At 31.7% G+C, this 18,785-nt stretch overlaps 2 protein-coding genes across 2 annotated transcripts; both read left to right on the top strand.

Moving 5' to 3' along the window:
- Positions 1–1,800: 1,800 nt before the first annotated feature.
- On the top strand, positions 1,801–4,627 carry LOC109187388. Its single transcript, XM_019337572.1, has 9 exons — positions 1,801–1,953; positions 2,031–2,298; positions 2,399–2,495; positions 3,183–3,307; positions 3,382–3,466; positions 3,544–3,673; positions 3,766–4,050; positions 4,136–4,360; positions 4,445–4,627. The coding sequence occupies exons 1-9, from the start codon at positions 1,801–1,803 to the stop codon at positions 4,625–4,627; spliced, it is 1,551 nt and encodes a 516-aa protein (XP_019193117.1).
- Positions 4,628–9,974: 5,347 nt separating this feature from the next.
- On the top strand, positions 9,975–13,796 carry LOC109187387. Its single transcript, XM_019337571.1, has 4 exons — positions 9,975–10,806; positions 10,901–12,133; positions 12,211–13,364; positions 13,758–13,796. The coding sequence occupies exons 1-4, from the start codon at positions 9,975–9,977 to the stop codon at positions 13,794–13,796; spliced, it is 3,258 nt and encodes a 1,085-aa protein (XP_019193116.1).
- The last annotated feature ends 4,989 nt before the right edge of the window (positions 13,797–18,785 follow it).

Genomic DNA, 18,785 nt, shown 5'->3' with positions numbered 1-18,785 from the left:
ATACATATGAAGTAACTATTCTCTCTCTCTCTCTCTCTCTCTCTCTCTATATATATATATATATATATATATATATATATATATATATATATATATATATATATATATATATATATATATATGTTAAAATATTATATTATTCAATTTTTTTTGTAACGATTAAATTTTTGGCCTTTATCATCAATTTTAGTTCTCCCAATATAGTGACACTTAATTTTTAATTTTTAATTATCAATTTAATTTCTTTTGAACCTTTAATTTTTTGAAATTAACCAAAATCGATTTCAAATGTTCAAACTATCATCAATTTACCATTATATTCTCTTTCATGTGATGGCATTTTAAATTTAATTAATTTTTTTTTTAAATACTCATGATTCTTTAATTTATAAAAAATAATAGTATCCTACTAAGTTCAAATTTATGATCACCCATTTAAAATGATAACCGTGATGCCATTTAAGTATCACACTGTATGGCAATTAACAAATTTATTTTATTTTATTTGAAGAAGTTATAAACTATGAGTGATCAGATTAATTATCAAATTAAGATTTTTAAAAAAATGAAAATATTAATTGTCATAATTAAATGACCAAAAGTAACATTATATTAATTCTTTTCGCTTTCATATTAAACTCCAAAAGAAGTGAATATTATATTGAATATAATTTACCGACATTTTGTCATTGACTGTTTGAAGATGTATTATCATAGTCACCTACCAATACATCTCTAGCTATGTGATAATGCCTTTCTTCCATCAATTTTTGTTTTATCTTTTGACTCTTGTATATGCTCTCAACTATATAAGATATAGTTAATATACTCCATTCAAGTTGGTTAGATAATTGATTATTTTATTGTAGTTCTTTACTAATTAGGATTATAAAACAGATTTTGGAGGTGTTTAATTTGATAAATAACGGTTAGATAAGCGGTTAGTGGATTTAACTACCTGATAATATTAGATTATTAGCTGATAGCTGATTACATACAAAATGACTTTCTCAAAAAGCTAATTTAAAAACTGCTTTGAATAGCTTTTTAAATTTTAGTGTTTTGGAGCAATAAGCTGTTACAAAAAACTAATTAATCAAACACTCATATCGGTTGTTTAACCAAGTCAAACAGCTAATAATGGTCAAACAAATCAAAATTGATTGATAAACTAACTATTTTATCAAATAAGGCTTCATCCAATACCTACCTTCTTCCTACATATTAAAGCCATAAGAATTCGGCCAATGAAATGGCTCCATTTTCCCGCCCAATATATACTACGTCGTTTTGGTTATCATTCTCGATTAATCGAAATAAAAAAAAAGGAAAAAATGAAATCAATGGTGTTGGTCTTTGAAATGAAAGAATTGAAAAAATACAAATTTGATTAGTAGCAGTTTTTTAGAGTCCCAATTCTATGGGAAACTGGTCAGTCGCCAATGATATTAATGCGGCTGACAAATATTGAATTGGGACTCTAATAAACTCTCCAATAATGAGAAATACAATACAATAGAAATACAAATACATACAATTTCTATCTATATACAACGGACACAATATATATATATATTAAATCATAATCATAATTTGGAGGCATCCGAGAGATCATGTGTCGTTTGTTCTTCCGATGTGCAGGTTTAATTGGGAGGCATCCAAGAGATCAATGCTGATTTCAAATTTCTCAGCCACCATGTATAAATACTTAGAGGGAACTTCATTATTGCCTACCATTTTGTTTCGTTCATCTTTCTTGGTTGCTTAGAAGGAACCAATTAAATCTGCAAATACATGCCAATGGCTCCTGTTTATGTTCTAGGCAAAGACATCAAACTATCCACTTACAAGAAAGCTATAAGGCTACGATTGATTCGTACCTATACGGTACCTGAAGGCCGCAATAGTTTGGATAGCATCAAGAGCCAGGAATGTGTCTTCCATGACTCTGAGGTAAGTTCTCTTTTAATTTAAACTGCAAAAAAGTAATGTATAATTTGTTAGTCAATATATATGTTCTTGGTTGATAGGGTACATACATTCATGGTAACATTCCGAAAGAATGTGTGGAAAAGTATTCTAAGCTTTTAACAGAAGGGAAGGTGTATGCCATCAAAGATTTTGCTGTTATATCACACTACTACCAATACAAAACTACTGATCACAACTACATGATAAGATTTACTCATGAGACTATTGTGGAGAGACATAGACGCAAGGGTTTTCCCTTACTAATGTTTAGGCTTAAGTCTTTTACTGACTTAATGGAGGGCAAGGTGTCTGAAAAGCATCTCATTGGTATGGTCTATTACTTCTTTTCTCTATAATATATATCCTATATTCTATATCCTATTATGTCTTTATACTGTTTTCAATTTTAACTCATTTTCACTTTTAGATGTCATTGGTAGAGTGGTCGAGTACTACACTCCCAAAGAGATTGTTATAGCTGGATTTCCTTCTAAGTTGGTGGATTTTCTCATAGAAGATGGGCAGTAAGTGTTTTTTTCTTATACTTTTCTGTACAGATCTATAAAACTGAGAATTGAATCCAGGCCACTGTTTAGTGCCTTCACTCTTTCACTTTGATCAGTGTTTTAATTAAACCTGTATTTCACTGAAATTTTATAAAACTAAAATTGCATAATCATTCTATGTATTAAAATCTGTGATAGTAGACTAAAATCCTATAAGAAAATGTTAGTCAAATCATAATTGTATATCAAGCAATTTTAATAAAATGGCTATAATTCAAAATATACTTATCTTTTTCACATTGATAGTCTTCTGCTATTTGAAAATACCATACTGATAATATGTATTAAAATCTGTCATTGTAGAAGAAAATCGTATAAGTAAATGTTATTAAACTAATAATTGGATATCAAGTAATTTGACTATCTTTTGCAAAAGATACTTATCTTTTTCACAATGCAAGTCTTGTGCTTTTTGAAAGTCAAAACTGAAATTGGTGGTTTTTCACTATATTATCCCAGTAGGACAGATTCAGAGCAGTCTACTGTTTAATAGAATCAATTAGACCACCTTTAGTTGTAGGGTAGTTACACCTGCATTAAGTGGTTATATTCTATAAGCAAACTATCATTAAGCCATCAACTCATTATAAATTTAGAGAGTACAATATATTTGATCTACTTACAATCTGTTCATCTCACTTTTAGGGGCAATCGTCTTAAGTGTACTGTTTGGGATCAACAATTTGCTACAGCCATGCATTATTTCAAGACACACGTGGAAGGGCCTTTGATTGTTTTACTCCAACTGTGTAGAGCAAAAAAAGTGGATAGTAAGTGCATGATATCTTATTCATTAACATCTAATTCAATATTTTTTAACACTTATCTTTTTCTCAATTTGTAGATGAGTTCAGAATTTCATCCTCCTACAATGCAACCCAGTTATGGTTTAATCATCCTTGCAGAGAATTCCATGAATTTAAAGACAGGTAATTACACACAATACTGATTTTGAAACATGTAATCTAGATCAACAAGTTGAATATTTTTTTTCTTTAATATGCAGTTTGAAAGTGGATACCAGGCCACCTCTAAGTGTGCAAACTGTGTCTCACATTTCCTATGGCAATCCTGCTGAAAGTTCCAAATCTCCTATGATAGTAACAACTATCAAAGATCTGTATGAAAGAACCGAGGTACAATTTAAATTCTCAAAATCTTAACCTTCTATTTTTTTCTTTTTATTCCTAAATCTTCAACTTCAATTTTAATTATTCTCTACTAACAGGAAGGCTACTACTGGATTCCTGGAAGGATTGTTTCTGTGGAGAGTACTACAAATTGGTATTACCATTCATGCCGGAGTGAGGGATGCTTTAGAAAGTTGCATTTGAAGAATGGGGCTCTACAATGCCTAAGCTGTGGTACAACATGGCAGGAGGGAAACCTAAGGTACAGGCTGATTGTGAGGGTAGGAGATAAGACCACTGATGCTCCTTTTCTGTTGTGGGACAAGGAGTGCTCTGAAATTGTGGGAAAGACGGCTTTTGATTTAAGGAGCAAATACTCGGCGGTATGTTTTAACACAACAAAAAATAAAGGACTACACAATACAGTGTTTCTATTTCAACACTTTGTTTTTTTTTTTTTTTTGCCAGGATGGGTCTCCTCTGCCAACTGGTATGGAAGAGGTCCGTAATAAGGCTATGGTCTTCAAGATTTCTGTTAAGAATGATCACTTCAAGAATAGAGCAATAGCTATACCTGTGGTTGCAATAGCGCATGATTCAGACTTAGTTGATCATTACTGCCCGTGTTTAAGTGATGATCAAGATCAGCTATCTAGAATGCTAAATGAAGATGATCAAGATGCAGGGTCTAATGTAAGTATTTTGGTTATGGTCCCTTGATTGAAAAAAACTGGATTCTTAAGAGTCTAACTCACTGATGGTTGTTATTTATAACAGGAATCTGAATCGGGTGATGAGGCAAGCAGTCCAAATCCTACTCTGGGTAAGAAACAAAAGTTGGAGGAACAAGGAGAGCTACTGGAGTCAGTGTCATCCAAGAGGAATTTACTGGATCAATTTTCATCCAGTAGAGATGCAAAGAAAACAAAGAATGCTTTTGTTAAACAGGAGAAGAGTTAATGTACTGTTCTGTGATCAAATGATGGACAAAGATTATTGGAATTTGGTGATTTGCAGGCACTATGGTGTTGTAATCAGGATTTTTATAATATGTACTCCTAAGTACATATTATTTTCTAATTGGTGGTGTTTTCTAAACAGGATTCTTATAATATGTACTCCAAGTACATATTCATGCTGCTTGGCCCTAGACATTAAGCACTTTTTATAAGTGCTTTTTTATGCTACTGTTTATTTCTAAATTTGTATGCTTTATTTGATGGATTCTCTATTCTCTTAAATCATTGCAGGTATGCCATAGAAAATAGGCACTTTGTATAAGTGCTTTCTTATGATACTGTTATAAGTGACTTTATTATGCTTTATTCTATGCTTTGTCTATTTTCCTAAATCATTTCAGGTATGAATAGGCAGAGATCAGTTAGCATGCACAAGAAACAGTATGATAATGAAGGCTACTGGCAGTGGATCAAAATAATGTACTTATCTTTTAGCAATAGTAGTTGTCCCCTTTTGTTCCTTGAACTTTCAGTCCACCTGAAAGAAATGAATTGTACTTATATCAGTTCCAATACTGTATCTCTGTATTGATTTTCTTTTATTTGAATGAATAAAAAAACGTAAATAACCATGTCATACCTTATACACATATTTGACTCCAATCAATCCATTTGAGCTTTAGTGGCTTTTCAGGACATTACACAATATTCATAGGACTATAAATGCAAGTACAATTCAAATTCAAATATAAATGGAAGATAAAGACAGACCAAATTAAAATACAATTGCTTTTCCTAAATTTCATATTAAAGTTATCTTTAGGAAAACATCTTTATCTAATATCACAAATAAGGACTAAAATTATATTTCAAAGTCAAGTTGTCCTTGCTAAATAAAGGTAAGCTGGATTTACTTAACTTCAAGTAAACTCTTATCAGATATTGGAAAAGAGTTTAGTGCTCAATCAAATAGTTGAATAATAGACCAATTAAACAGAATAGAAGCAAATATGTAAACTCTTTTCATGTAGTGAAGTTTTAATTCTTAGTCAACTACTATTATAAAACCTTGAATAAAGCAGTACACTGAAATTTTAACAAAAAATGTATAGTTATCGGAACTATAACACTAAACAAATAGAATCAAATCATGGAGGTACACATGAATTGTTTTCCTCTAATGACTAATTATCTCCAACTATAACTGTTATTGTATTCCAAAGTGTGCAACCTTCATTTCATTCAAAGAGGACACTAACTAATAAATGACAGAAAATAGATCAACATTTACACATCTGGACAACAAGGTTAGCTAATTAAGTCTGCACAACGTAACTCCTTCATTTGTAGTCTTTCGCAGTAAGGAAATTCAATTTGCTACTGTTTGATGCTCCAAAAGGTTTAATAGTCCTCCTAGGGCAAGATTTGAACTCTGAAATCTAATGGCATCAGAAATTCATATCATCATTTGCCATTTGCTTGAAAACAAATGTTAGATCATGAGGAAATTTTTTATATCAGAATTTAAGTCTATTCAAAAACAGAAGATAATAAGAGAAATAAACTGAGATTAAAAAAAGGTATTGTACTGACATTTGTAACTTTAATTCAATGTGCTACTGTTTCATGCTCCAAAAGGCTTAATAGTATGCCATAGAATCATGGGAACTCTGAAATCTAAGTGCATCAGATATTACTATCATCATGTGCCAGGTGCTTGCAAACAAGTGTTAGAAATTGAGTAAATGAGTTATAACAGTTTTGAAGTCTATTCAAAAACAGAAAATAAAGAGAAAATTATACTGAGCAGCAAAAATAAAAGTTGGCTAACCAAATTGGAAAACAAAATACACATCTATTAATGTTTTGGAATTGTAATCAAAACTTCAACACAATATATTGCAGGATAAATCTGGGAATAAATCCAATCTTTTAAATTTGTGTCTTTTCTGCTTCCCAATAGATGTAATCATTAATTAATAAAGTAATAGCAAATTCTAGGGAATTTCATTTTCCTTTAATGGTTTCCACTCACATATAGTCAGATATTCACATTTAAATGCAAAGTACACCATTCTTTTTCAATTACACCTTTCTTTTCAAATAAACTCACTACTGTCAAAAAAGAATTCACAAAGCACTGAGCAGTTCAAATCAATGAAGAAGTTAACAAAATCAACTGTAATCGGCACCAAAAGGAAGGATACAGTTTCAAATAAAGGTACGTTACTGATCAGAATTCATCAAAACTTATATTACTGTCACGGTTTCATCAAAACTTATCATGCAATTTCATACTGTGTATCCTGTTATCAATTTGTGTTTATTTAAAGTGGTGAATTAAAATCTGTAGAACAAGGTTAAACATACAGTACGGTTAATTTTGTACTAATTATTCATCATCAATTCTAGGAAAGCTAAAATTTAGAGCCTGAAATTTCAAACAATCAAGTGCAACAGATAATAATAATATGCAAGTTTTCTTACTTCAATACCCTAACAATACACGCATGCAGTTTACCATACATAAATCGAATTGAAATTCTATTTACATCTAAATTTTTGGGGCAAAAATAGTAGAGATTAGGTCAGCGTGAGTACGAAGGTTACTTACAGTCCTTCGATGATTTACCTCCATGATTTGAAAACCCTAATTTCAACATGGACGCAATTGCAAATGTCAACGACTGCGTTCATCCATAGCTCACTCAGACTCATTGAGGGTTTCTGTAGATTGAATTCGTAGAAACGACTAAGCCTCACCGTAGATATAGGGTTTCGCCCAATTCTGTAGCTATCAATCGAACCCCAACACAATTGCGTCGGATCTCTAATCAAGAAGAAAATTGCGAACATTATCATATTCAAGCTTTCGACGCCATTAGCGTCTATCGAATCTGGATTTATACAATAGATAGATAGAGTTTGGGAGAAATGGACAGAGCGAGAGGTAGAAGACAGGAAACGGTGGCCGTGGTGACGAAGGGTGTCCAGAAAGCATATTTCTGGACCCTTCCACAGTTGACTCATACGTTTATATATATATATATATATATATATATATATATATATATATATATATATATATATATACCTTTATATATATATAGTGAGAAAGAGAGGTAGAGTTTTAAGTTATGGTTAAATTCTATATTGGTAGTGAAATATACTATTTTAGTATGCTTATATGTACATATGTTTTTTTTATAGTACGATATTCATATTTGTTAAATTTGGTTTATTTACTGTGTTTATTATATTTAAATAAAACATAGTATTTCATTTAATTTATTGTTAAATACAATTGTTTGTTAAATCAATTTTGTTAAATAAGCATGTACATTTTAACTATATCTACTAAGATGATCATATTACTACTTATTTAATTATTGGTTTATAAGTATTTTCTAGTTTGTATGTTAGAAAATGATGGTGCGGAATATGGAACATTCAACACGCCAAAACGAGTTGCGATTTCTGGTAATTAATTTCTTTCTATATTGCAATGTCGGTGCTATATATAGTGTACTATAATAATGTTAACATTTTGGATTTTTTTATTTTAGACAATTCAATTACAATAGAAATGTCAAGTGGTACATCTCAGATTACGTGTGTCAATGTAACACCTCAAAATAATAGCCGTCTAACTGGTACACACTACAGAACTCTTTCAGGACAATCTTTCAACGGATACAATGGTATGAATCATTATATATCTTTAAATATTGCCAATTGTTCTCATTATTGGATATGTTTTACTGTTTAATATATTTAATATGCTTAATTTATAGTAAATGATTAGAGTGTTATGTTTGGAGTATTTGAATTTGGGCAATTATAAAAAAAAAAAATTCTACTTTTTCTATAATTTAGTGTATTTAATGTGGCAAATGTAACCCATATGCATTGCTTTATGATTAACTGTTTAATTTATTGTTTTATTGAACATAAAATGCAACATTCAAAAATCCGGGTGTAAATTTTTTTGGATGGTTAGTGCTTTCATTTTAAATGAAATGTCAGTCTGTTGGTATAGTGAGTTTTATTTTAATTATTTTTATTATACATATTAACGTGTGGTTTTTGTAATTTTGTTGTTTAGAGTGTTCGTATGCAATACAATCGGCAACTGCTAGATCTCAGCTGACATGTGTTAATTCAACATCTCAGACTGAAAAGCGTTTAGCCAACGGAAAAATTAGAGGTCTTTCTAAACAATTTTCTACAATAAAAGTATATTTGTTTAATTTTGTATATTATATATTTTGAATTTGGATATGAGATTTCAAACCTTTTTTTTAATAGTTTTACAAAATATTACTCAATCAACGACATCGCAAGCTAACGTGCTCGAAAGTAACCCTATTGTGTCCTATGAAAGTCGAGGACCTTGGCATATTCATACAAATGGTAAAATTTCTATATACATGATAAATCTTTTTAGAAAGTAGATTGTTATAAATCCATATATGAATATTAAACTTTCATTTCATCTTTTAGATCAAACAACAAGGTCGTGCGTTGTTGATTACAATATCTCATCACCAGATGTTTCAATGCAACGTGGTTTGATGTCAGCATTTAATAGTGTGGTCCATGATACACCATCAAAATCTACAATTGGAGATCGTGAGTATAGATACAATTAATTGTAGATATTATCTAAATTTGGAGTACTAACATTTGTTTTTTGGTTAGATTATTACAACGATCTGGGTGATCAAACGTACTCTTGCGAACACTGCGGAGCAATGTTTTGGTTAGAGGAGCGAGTTAATAAATCTAGCGGTGTTTGAAATCCAAAATATTCACTTTGTTGCAGTCATGGCAAGATAAAGTTGTCCCCTCCTAATATTCCACCTATGGCAATCAGGCAGTTGTTCTTTAACCAGGACCAAAAGAGTACCCATTTCTTGAAGAATATTCGGTCATTCAACAATATGTTTTGTTTTACATCCATGGGTGGGAAAATTGACAGGACTGTTAACACTGGTGGTGCCCCCCCCCCCCCCCCCCCCCCCCCCGACTTTTAGGTTATATGGACAAAACTTTCACTTAATGGGTAGTTTACTACCACAGTCTGGTGGACGACCAAAGTTTGCTCAATTGTATATTTATGATACACAACATGAGATAGACAATCGTCTAACTTTATTGGGGTAAGTTATGTACGCTTATTTAATTTAAATAAATGAGCATTGTTGCTTATATATTTAGATTATGAAATTGTCTTTTTTTTCTTGCCAAACAGGGATGATCATTCAACAAATACAATTCATCGTGAAATTGTGAAAGACATCAAGGATGCACTAGATGAAAATAATGTTTTAGTCAAGAGTTTTAGGATGGCGAAAACAAATATGGAAAGTAATCAAAGAGTGGATATTAAAATAAAACTCATTGGTAAAAGGACCACGGATGCAAGGACATATAACTTGCCACAAGTTGGGGAGGTTGCGGCATTGATTGTTGGTGATTTGGATCCAAACATGGGAGAAAGAGATATACTGGTGGAGTCTCAAGCGGGTCATTTTCAAAGAATAACTGAACTAAATCCAGCATATCTACCAATGCAATATCCACTACTATTTCCATACGGTGAGGACGGATACAGGGACGATATACAGTTTAATAATGTGCAAGGCCGGAGTTCAAATGCACGAACTAAAATTAGCCCAAGAGAGTATTTTTCATTCCGTTTGCAAGATCGGCTCAATGAAATGTCAACATTGCTATATGCTAGACGATTGTTTCAACAATATTTTGTTGATGCTTATACCATGATAGAATCAGGACGGTTAGTTTATATTAGGTCGCATCAAAAGTCATTGAGATGTGAATCATACAAATGTTTGACAGATGCACTAACACGTGGTGAAGTAGATCCTACTGCCCAAGGAAAGCGGATTATTTTGCCATCGAGTTTTACAGGAGGTGCGAGATATATGGTGCAAAATTACCAAGATGCAATGGCGATTTGTAGATGGATAGGGTATCCAAGTCTATTTATTACATTCACATGTAATCCTAAGTGGCCTGAGATAGAAAGATTTTTACAATCAAGGAAACTGAAAGCTGAAGATAGGCCAGATATAGTTTGCCGTGTGTTTAAAATGAAATTAAATGCACTGATAAAAGATATTAAGAAGGAGAAGATTTTTGGACTGGTGGATGCAGGTAAATTTTGTTATTTAATAAATGTAATTTTTTGCATATAATTGTTTTGTAGGCTTAAAAAAATAGACAATTTATTTGGGGTCTAATTTCACAGTTCCCGTGTTTGCAGTTATTTATACTATTGAATTTCAGAAAAGGGGATTGCCACATGCACACATTTTGATATTCTTGAGCAAGAGTAACTCTTATCCTAATCCTAAAGATATTGACATGATCATATCTGCTGAGATTCCAAGTCAATTGTGCGACCCTGAGTATTATAAAGCAGTAGAAGAATTTATGATTCACGGTCCATGTGGTGCAGCGAGGAAGAATTCACCTTGCATGAAAAATGGTATTTGCTCTAAATACTTCCCCAAAAAATTTGTGGAAAACTCAACAGTGGATTTTGATGGATATCCAATATATCGACGTCGAGATAATGGTCGTACAGTACGGAAGAATGGTATTAACCTTGATAGTAGATATGTTGTGCCACACAATAGATATTTGCTTATGAAGTACAAGGCTCATATTAATGTAGAGTGGTGCAACCAATCTAGATCAATTAAGTACTTATTCAAATACGTCAACAAAGGGAATGATAGGGTAACAGCTGAATTCTACAATAGTGGGGTGGAAGAATCTACGGGGAAAATTGTAGATGAAATCAAAATGTACTATGACTGTAGATATATTTCACCCCCTGAGGCTGCGTGGAGGATTTTTGGCTTTGACATACAATTTAGGAACCCATCTGTTGAACGTTTGAGTTTCCATCTTCCCAATGAGCAATCAATAATTTTTCATGACGATGATTTGGTCGATGATGTGGTGAATCGACCAACAGTAGCTCAAAGCATGTTTACTGCCTGGTTTGAAGCTAATAAAAAGTATGCAGCAGGGAGGGAGTTGACTTATTCACAAATGCCAACAAAATTTGTTTGGAAGAGTGATAAAAGAGAATGGCAACCTAGGCAAAGAAATTGGGCAATTGGGCGAATCTTTTATGTGTCACCAAATACTGGTGAGATCTTTTATCTTAGGTGTTTACTTAATATAGTTCGTGGACCGACTTCATTTGATGAGATTAAAAAGGTGGATGGTGTTCAATACAATTCCTTTAGAGATGCGTGTTATGCCCAGGGATTAATTGAAGATGATAAAGAGTATATTGATGCAATCACGGAGGCATCAACGTGGTCCTTAGCAAGTTCTCTACAGAAGTTGTTTGTTACACTTCTAACATCCAGTTCGATGGCCAAACCAGAAAATGTTTGGGAGATGGTTTGGCCATTCTTATCAGATGATGCTGAATATGTTTATAGAAGGAACCTATCAGTCCCAGGTATATTTTATTTTAATATTATTATTAAAATTGCTGTTTAAAAGACTTACATCGTACATCTGTCTTTTATTTTGTAGATTTAAACATGAATGAATCTCAAAAAAAGAATTTTGCGCTGCTTGAAATGGAGAAATTGTTGAATGCTTGGAACAAATCTCTATCAGATTACCCACCAATGCCAATGCCAGATGGAAACAATGATTGGATTTGTGGTAATAGGTTGTTGTTAGAGGAAATGTCATATGATAGGGAAGCTCTAATGCATCTACATGATTCATTGCATCCGAAACTAACTGATGAACAACTACTCATATATAATAAGGTGATTGGAGATGTTGAAAATGAGAAAGGTGGATTGTACTTCGTATATGGTTACGGTGGAACCGGAAAAACATTTTTGTGGAAGACAATTTCAGCTGCTTTAAGGTCCAAAGGAGAGATAGTTCTTAATGTAGCCTCAAGCGGAATAGCTTCTTTGCTGCTGCCTGGCGGTAGGACTGCACACTCCAGATTTGCCATACCGCTTGCTGTTAATGAAGATTCAACCTGCAACATAAAGCAAGGCAGTCCGCTTGCTGAATTGATAATCAAGTCCAAATTAATAATTTGGGACGAAGCTCCGATGATGCACAAACATTGCTTTGAAGCATTGGATCGCACAATGCGAGACTTAATGCGGTTCAAAAATTCAAGGAGCTCAACAATGACATTTGGAGGGAAAACTGTGGTGTTGGGTGGAGACTTTAGACAAATCCTACCAGTTATTCCCAAAGGTACTAGACAAGATATAATACAAGCCAACATTAATTCATCTTACTTGTGGAATAATTGTGAAGTTCTTCGTCTAACGAAGAATTTAAGATTGCGCGGTGTTAGTGATGAAGATGATTTGGAGAAGTTAGATAGTTTTGCCAAGTGGATTGCGGATTTAGGTGATGGTAATCTTGGTGAAGACAACAATGTTGATTGCAATATAATAATGCCGTCTTCCATTGTATTACAGAATGAGGTTGATCCAATAAAACAAATTGTGGAAAACACATTCCCTGGATACCGTTCTGGCAACATGGATGAAAGACAATTAGAGGATAGAGCTATTTTAGCTCCAACATTGGATGTTGTTGACGAGGTCAATGAATACATGAATGGTATTAATCAAGCTGCATCAAGGACATATTTGAGTTGTGATTCTATTTGCAAGGCTGAGGCAAACTTTGATATGCAATCTCAGGTACACACAACAGAGTTTTTAAATAGTCTGAGGTGCTCAGGTGTACCAAACCACTCTTTAACATTGAAAATTGGAACTCCAGTTATGCTGTTGAGAAATATTGATCACTCGATGGGGTTGTGCAATGGTACTCGGTTAATAGTAACACAATTGGGAAATCATGTTATTGAGGGGAAAATCATAGCTGGCAATAACGCAGGTACAAAGGTTCTGATACCCAGACTATCTTTGACTCCTTCGGACCCAAGACTTCCTTTCAAGTTTCAAAGAAAGCAATTCCCCTTATGTTATCATATGCAATGACAATCAACAAAAGTCAAGGTCAGACGCTTTCACATGTGGGTTTGATATTGAAAAAACCTGTTTTTAATCATGGCCAATTATATGTTGCAGTATCTCGAGTCAGTAATCCGGATGGTCTTAAGGTCTTAATTTGTGGGGAATCTAGAGGTCTTATAAACAAGACCCAAAATGTAGTTTATAAAGAAATCTTTAATAATTTGTAATTGTTTAGTTTACTTATCAATAAAATATTATATTTTCTGTATTTCTCACTTCTATAACCTTATTCAACCTATATAATGAATAAAACAATTTTGATGATATTTCAACATAATAATAGGACCGTGCATCGCACGGGTGCAACTACTAGTTTGGATAGTGACTACAAGGTTTCCGTAAATTAAAGAGTTAATATAATGTTTCGTACATTGTCTATATACACATCTAGGAATTGCAATCTTTAAATACTCCTTACGGCAATATCGATTTATAAAAAATAAAAATAAATTCTAAATGCTAAATGTTTAATAAGATTACAACATGTAAATTCACTTTAGTCCATGGAATGCAATTCCATTGTGAATTCTGTTGCGATTTCTGTTGCAACACAAGATTTTTTCTATTAATACAGTGAAAGGAATGAAATGGAAAAAGAATATATAATATAAGAATACTATTTTACTGCTCAGTTCACATATGCATTAAATATATGTATACAAAATGAATCATATGTTAATGTTTAGTTATTTTGAATAATGGAAAATGATAATATAATCTATATGATCTATTCAATGGCATTTTCACTATAAGGAGAAGTCTAAAATTAAACCCCGGCCTACTACTCAAACCAAAAAAAAATTGATAAATAACTCAAACACATAATTAAACTCAGAATTTTGTGGTTATAAAGTTAATTGCATGAACAATTTAATTGAAATGACCTCAAATAATATAATATATTAAACTTATTCTATCAAATGGTATTCACCATATTTTTTTAAAAAAAAAATTACTATGTGAATCAAACTGGCACGTAATTATAGTATACGAAGTTAAGCACTATAAATATATATCAAATATAGAAGTTGATTACACAAAGGCAATTTTAAAGTGTATATGGGAGTAGTTATAGGATAGAGCATATATAAGATGCATGTGTGCCAACTCATGACGGCTTGGCCTTATGCAGATGCTGCTTTAAAGATTGGTTTTTTTTTTTTTTAGTGCTACCGGCTACTTACTGAAGCACAAAGAGTATCGTCTTTTACTTGAGACTTAAACTCACACCCTCTCATATGGGAGGACAACTTTAATGCCATTAGACTACAAGGTCTTGATGATCCAACTTCAACATAATTATATTGCTTAGCATCAATTTTTTTTTTTTTTTAATGAGGGAAATCTTTATCTATCTACTATACTAATAAGAGCCAAAGAAAGTTAGGTCTATAATGGTTTGTAAAAATGTCCGTCAAATTATTAAATCAATTGAATGGTTCATATTTTAATTTTTTCATGAGATTTTCTAATTTATTCTTAATTATATGATTATATGATTATATGATTATCGGTTAATTTTTCGGATAAATATTATCTTCTCCGTTAATATTATTATAAATCCCGTTAATTCACCATTAACATTGCCTATCACATGAAAAAGGGGATAAGATTTGATAGTACTAATACACAGATCAATAAGGAAACCTATCGCTAAGCCTAACCCATATAGTGGTCGGGAAGCTCTCTTAAGTCTCCTCTTTCACTGCCCAAAAGTCCCCTTCGTCATTGTTGTCGCTTCTATTTATAGCCGTAAAGAAAGGACATGACCCGGACCATCGGCATGCTAGCCACGTTGTATATACGTGTCTTCAATTAAGAGTAAATAAATAAATGGTAGCCATATGAATAAATAAGGGCAATCAATCGCGGATTACATTAGATCGGGCGGCCGGTCGGGCAATTTAGAGTCGGTCGGAGAAAGGCACCGAGCCAAGTGCGATGAGTTGGAACGGAGAGGCTCAGGAACTTGGCGGTCGGTAAGTGAAGCCGTTTGGGATGGTGACCGTATTACCTATCAATATTAAAGTCTAATATAGAATTATAACTACATCATTAGTCTAATTCTAATATTAAAGTCTAATATTAAAGTCTTAATAGAACTCTAGCCCACAAATCCTTGTAGCAGAATTATAAGTACACCATTAGTCTATATATTAAGCCATTGCCCACAGGTTAGAAGTACAAACCTAATTTATTCGGTAACACAACATCAACGGGGAATTCAATGTTGAGACTTAGTCATGTTTGTACATCTCCTATCATGTTTTCATTCTCATTCGCACATAATCTATGAATTCATGTTACTCTTTACTCCATAATTAATCTTGCATTCTTAAACTTAAAATTACATTTTAAATACGCAAATTCAACATTCAATTATATATCTATGCATGAACAACTCCAATAAAAAGATAAATTTGATACGATAATTGTGTTTCACCTGATCAAGCTTCTTAGTTATATAGATAAATTTGATACGATAATTGTGTTATAAATTGTTAAGTAGTTAGTATCTGTTTGTATACTTTCTCAACCTACTGAAACACAAAAAACCAATAATGCCTTCACTAAGGCTCAAACTCACAACCTTTCAAATAGAAGTCCAACCCAAGTACCATTAGACCACATAGTCTTGGTGCTAAAGTAGTTATTTGATTATTCTACCATTTTAATTTTGTACCGATAAAATAGGTAGAAATTTAGACAAAATATCACCTCTTATTTGTGCATTGTCATTTCTCTCTATTTTTTTTTTCATCTGAGTTAATTACACTAATATCAGTTGTTTTTTTTTTTTTTTTAATAATTTCAATTGTTAAAAGTCCTATTGTTCGAGAATATTTAAGTACGTACAGATTATCATATAAAATAAAACGGATATACATCACACGACGTAAATAGGAAACTATACACATGTGAACCTTATTTACATGTGATATAAGAATATATATGTGTGTGATTATTCATTATTTCACAGTCAAGAGTCCTAACTTAAAATGTGTAAATTTGGAAATTACAAGATAATTATTTTATGTAATTTTAAAATCTTAGACATTTTTGTGTAAAATAGTTATACCATTACCGTTTTCTAATTACATTTCTACTTTACTTTTGGAAAGAAGACAATGGCATATTGGCATTGCCTTCTTCTAACTCTCAATTTTTATTTTTTATTTTTAAATTGAGAAGAAGGCATCCTTCTCACTTTCAATTTCCAAATTATTTAATCCTTTCAATTTCTTTTACTTTTATATTAAATATTAAATAATATTAGATATTTTTTTTTAATTTTTGATTAGTTATTAGTAGTGCGGTGAAATGCAGGATAGTAATAACATATTTTTACTAAATATTTATTTATTTATTTTGTTATTTGTAGTGCGATGAATTTGATTAATGTGTCTTGTCTATTGTAATAACAAGAAGGCAAGCCGTCAATGGAGGGAGAAGAGAGAAGAAAATAGAGGACGTGAAAAATGTCTTCTGATTAAAAATTTTAGAACGATGTTTTCTATCAAATTAGACATTATTTTCTTTGATCAAAATGTGTATTTTATTTGGATACCCAAATATTAAAATTCAAAATTAACTTTTGAAAAATATTTTCTGAATTTTCAAACAGATCCTAATAGTGTTATTTCTCACACATTGTCTAAATTTTGATGAAACTTATGACAAAACTTGATGTAAATAATTTAGAAAATCTTAGTATTGGGCTTAACTTGACTTGATCAAATAATTTTACTTGACTTCAAGACTTATGATTAAGTTAAAGAAATTCATACCCGCACAGGCTTAGCTTAATGGTTTAGTGGGCAGTATTTGGGATAAGAGACCAAGATTTGAACCTTGGTAGCGGCAGTGTTAGAATTATGTCCAAAGTGGACAGATTCCTTATGCACACCGGCATTTGGTCCTGTCTACTAACCCATTGAGTTCTTGGTCCTGTCTACTTTCTAAAGAAATTCACGTCATCTCATCCACATTTCTATAGTTCCCTACTTAGTGTCATGTAGACATAGCATACACTATTTCACTTTTTAATTAATTGGTCCGCAAAATGTGCTTCATAATCTATTTAACGTACATATTTATAAAATAAGATCCAACATTATATTTATATCTCTCCTGCTTTTCCCAACTTTTTTCCTTTATTTTTTTATGCGCGCTTTTGGAAGGACTCAAATATTCAATCCCCCATTGTGATTTGTGGACATTATATTAAGAGAGCATTTTGTTTGATATTAAAATTAAGGAATAACGTTCAAATTGGCCACTGAACGTAACCTGAAAATGCAATTAGGCCACTGAACGAAAAAAAAAAAGTGCAATTAGGCCATTGAACACTCAAAAAATGTGCAATTAGGCCACTGAACTCTCCAAACGTATGCAATTTTACCGGATAGCAGGTTACCTGCTTACGTGGCAGCTTAGTTGGCATTTTTAATAATTTTTAAATAATTTTTAATAATTAATTTTAATAATAAATTTTATAAAAAATTGGAAAAAAATAAATAAAAAATAAAATAAAGTCGTTTTTATTTTTTAAAATTTTTTTAATAAAAAGTTATTATTAAAATTTATTAAAAATTAATTAAAATTTATTAAAAATGCCAACTCAGCTGCCACGTAAGCAGATAACCTGCTAAAATTGAGGGTAACCTGCTATCAGGTGAAATTGCACATTTTTAGAGTGTTCAGTGGCCTAATTGCACTTTTTTTTTTGTTCAGTGGCCTAATTGCATTTTCAGGTTACGTTCCGTGGCCAATTTGAACCTTATTCCTAAAATTAAAATATAAATTACTATTACAAAAAAATAATAATAAAATATGCGGAATATTAAAATACTAACGAGTTATCTACAAATTAAATATTAATTTAAATACTTATGAAATTTATTGGTTTAATTACTTACAATTTTTTTTTGAAATTATTATTTGAATATGTATAATTTTAGAACTGAATTCAAAATTAAAGAAAACTAAGGGTGTGTTTGGTTGATGGGTTTTGCACATAGGAATGGGTATGAAAGTGATTGTTGTTGTTTGGTTCATAGGTTTTTAGAACACTAGTATGGA

Source organism: Ipomoea nil, unplaced genomic scaffold (genome assembly GCF_001879475.1).
Source record: "Ipomoea nil cultivar Tokyo-kokei standard unplaced genomic scaffold, Asagao_1.1 scaffold1421, whole genome shotgun sequence".
Classification (NCBI taxonomy): domain Eukaryota; kingdom Viridiplantae; phylum Streptophyta; class Magnoliopsida; order Solanales; family Convolvulaceae; genus Ipomoea; species Ipomoea nil.
Note: the sequence above shows the minus strand (reverse complement) of the source record. Positions and strands in the feature narration are given on the sequence as shown.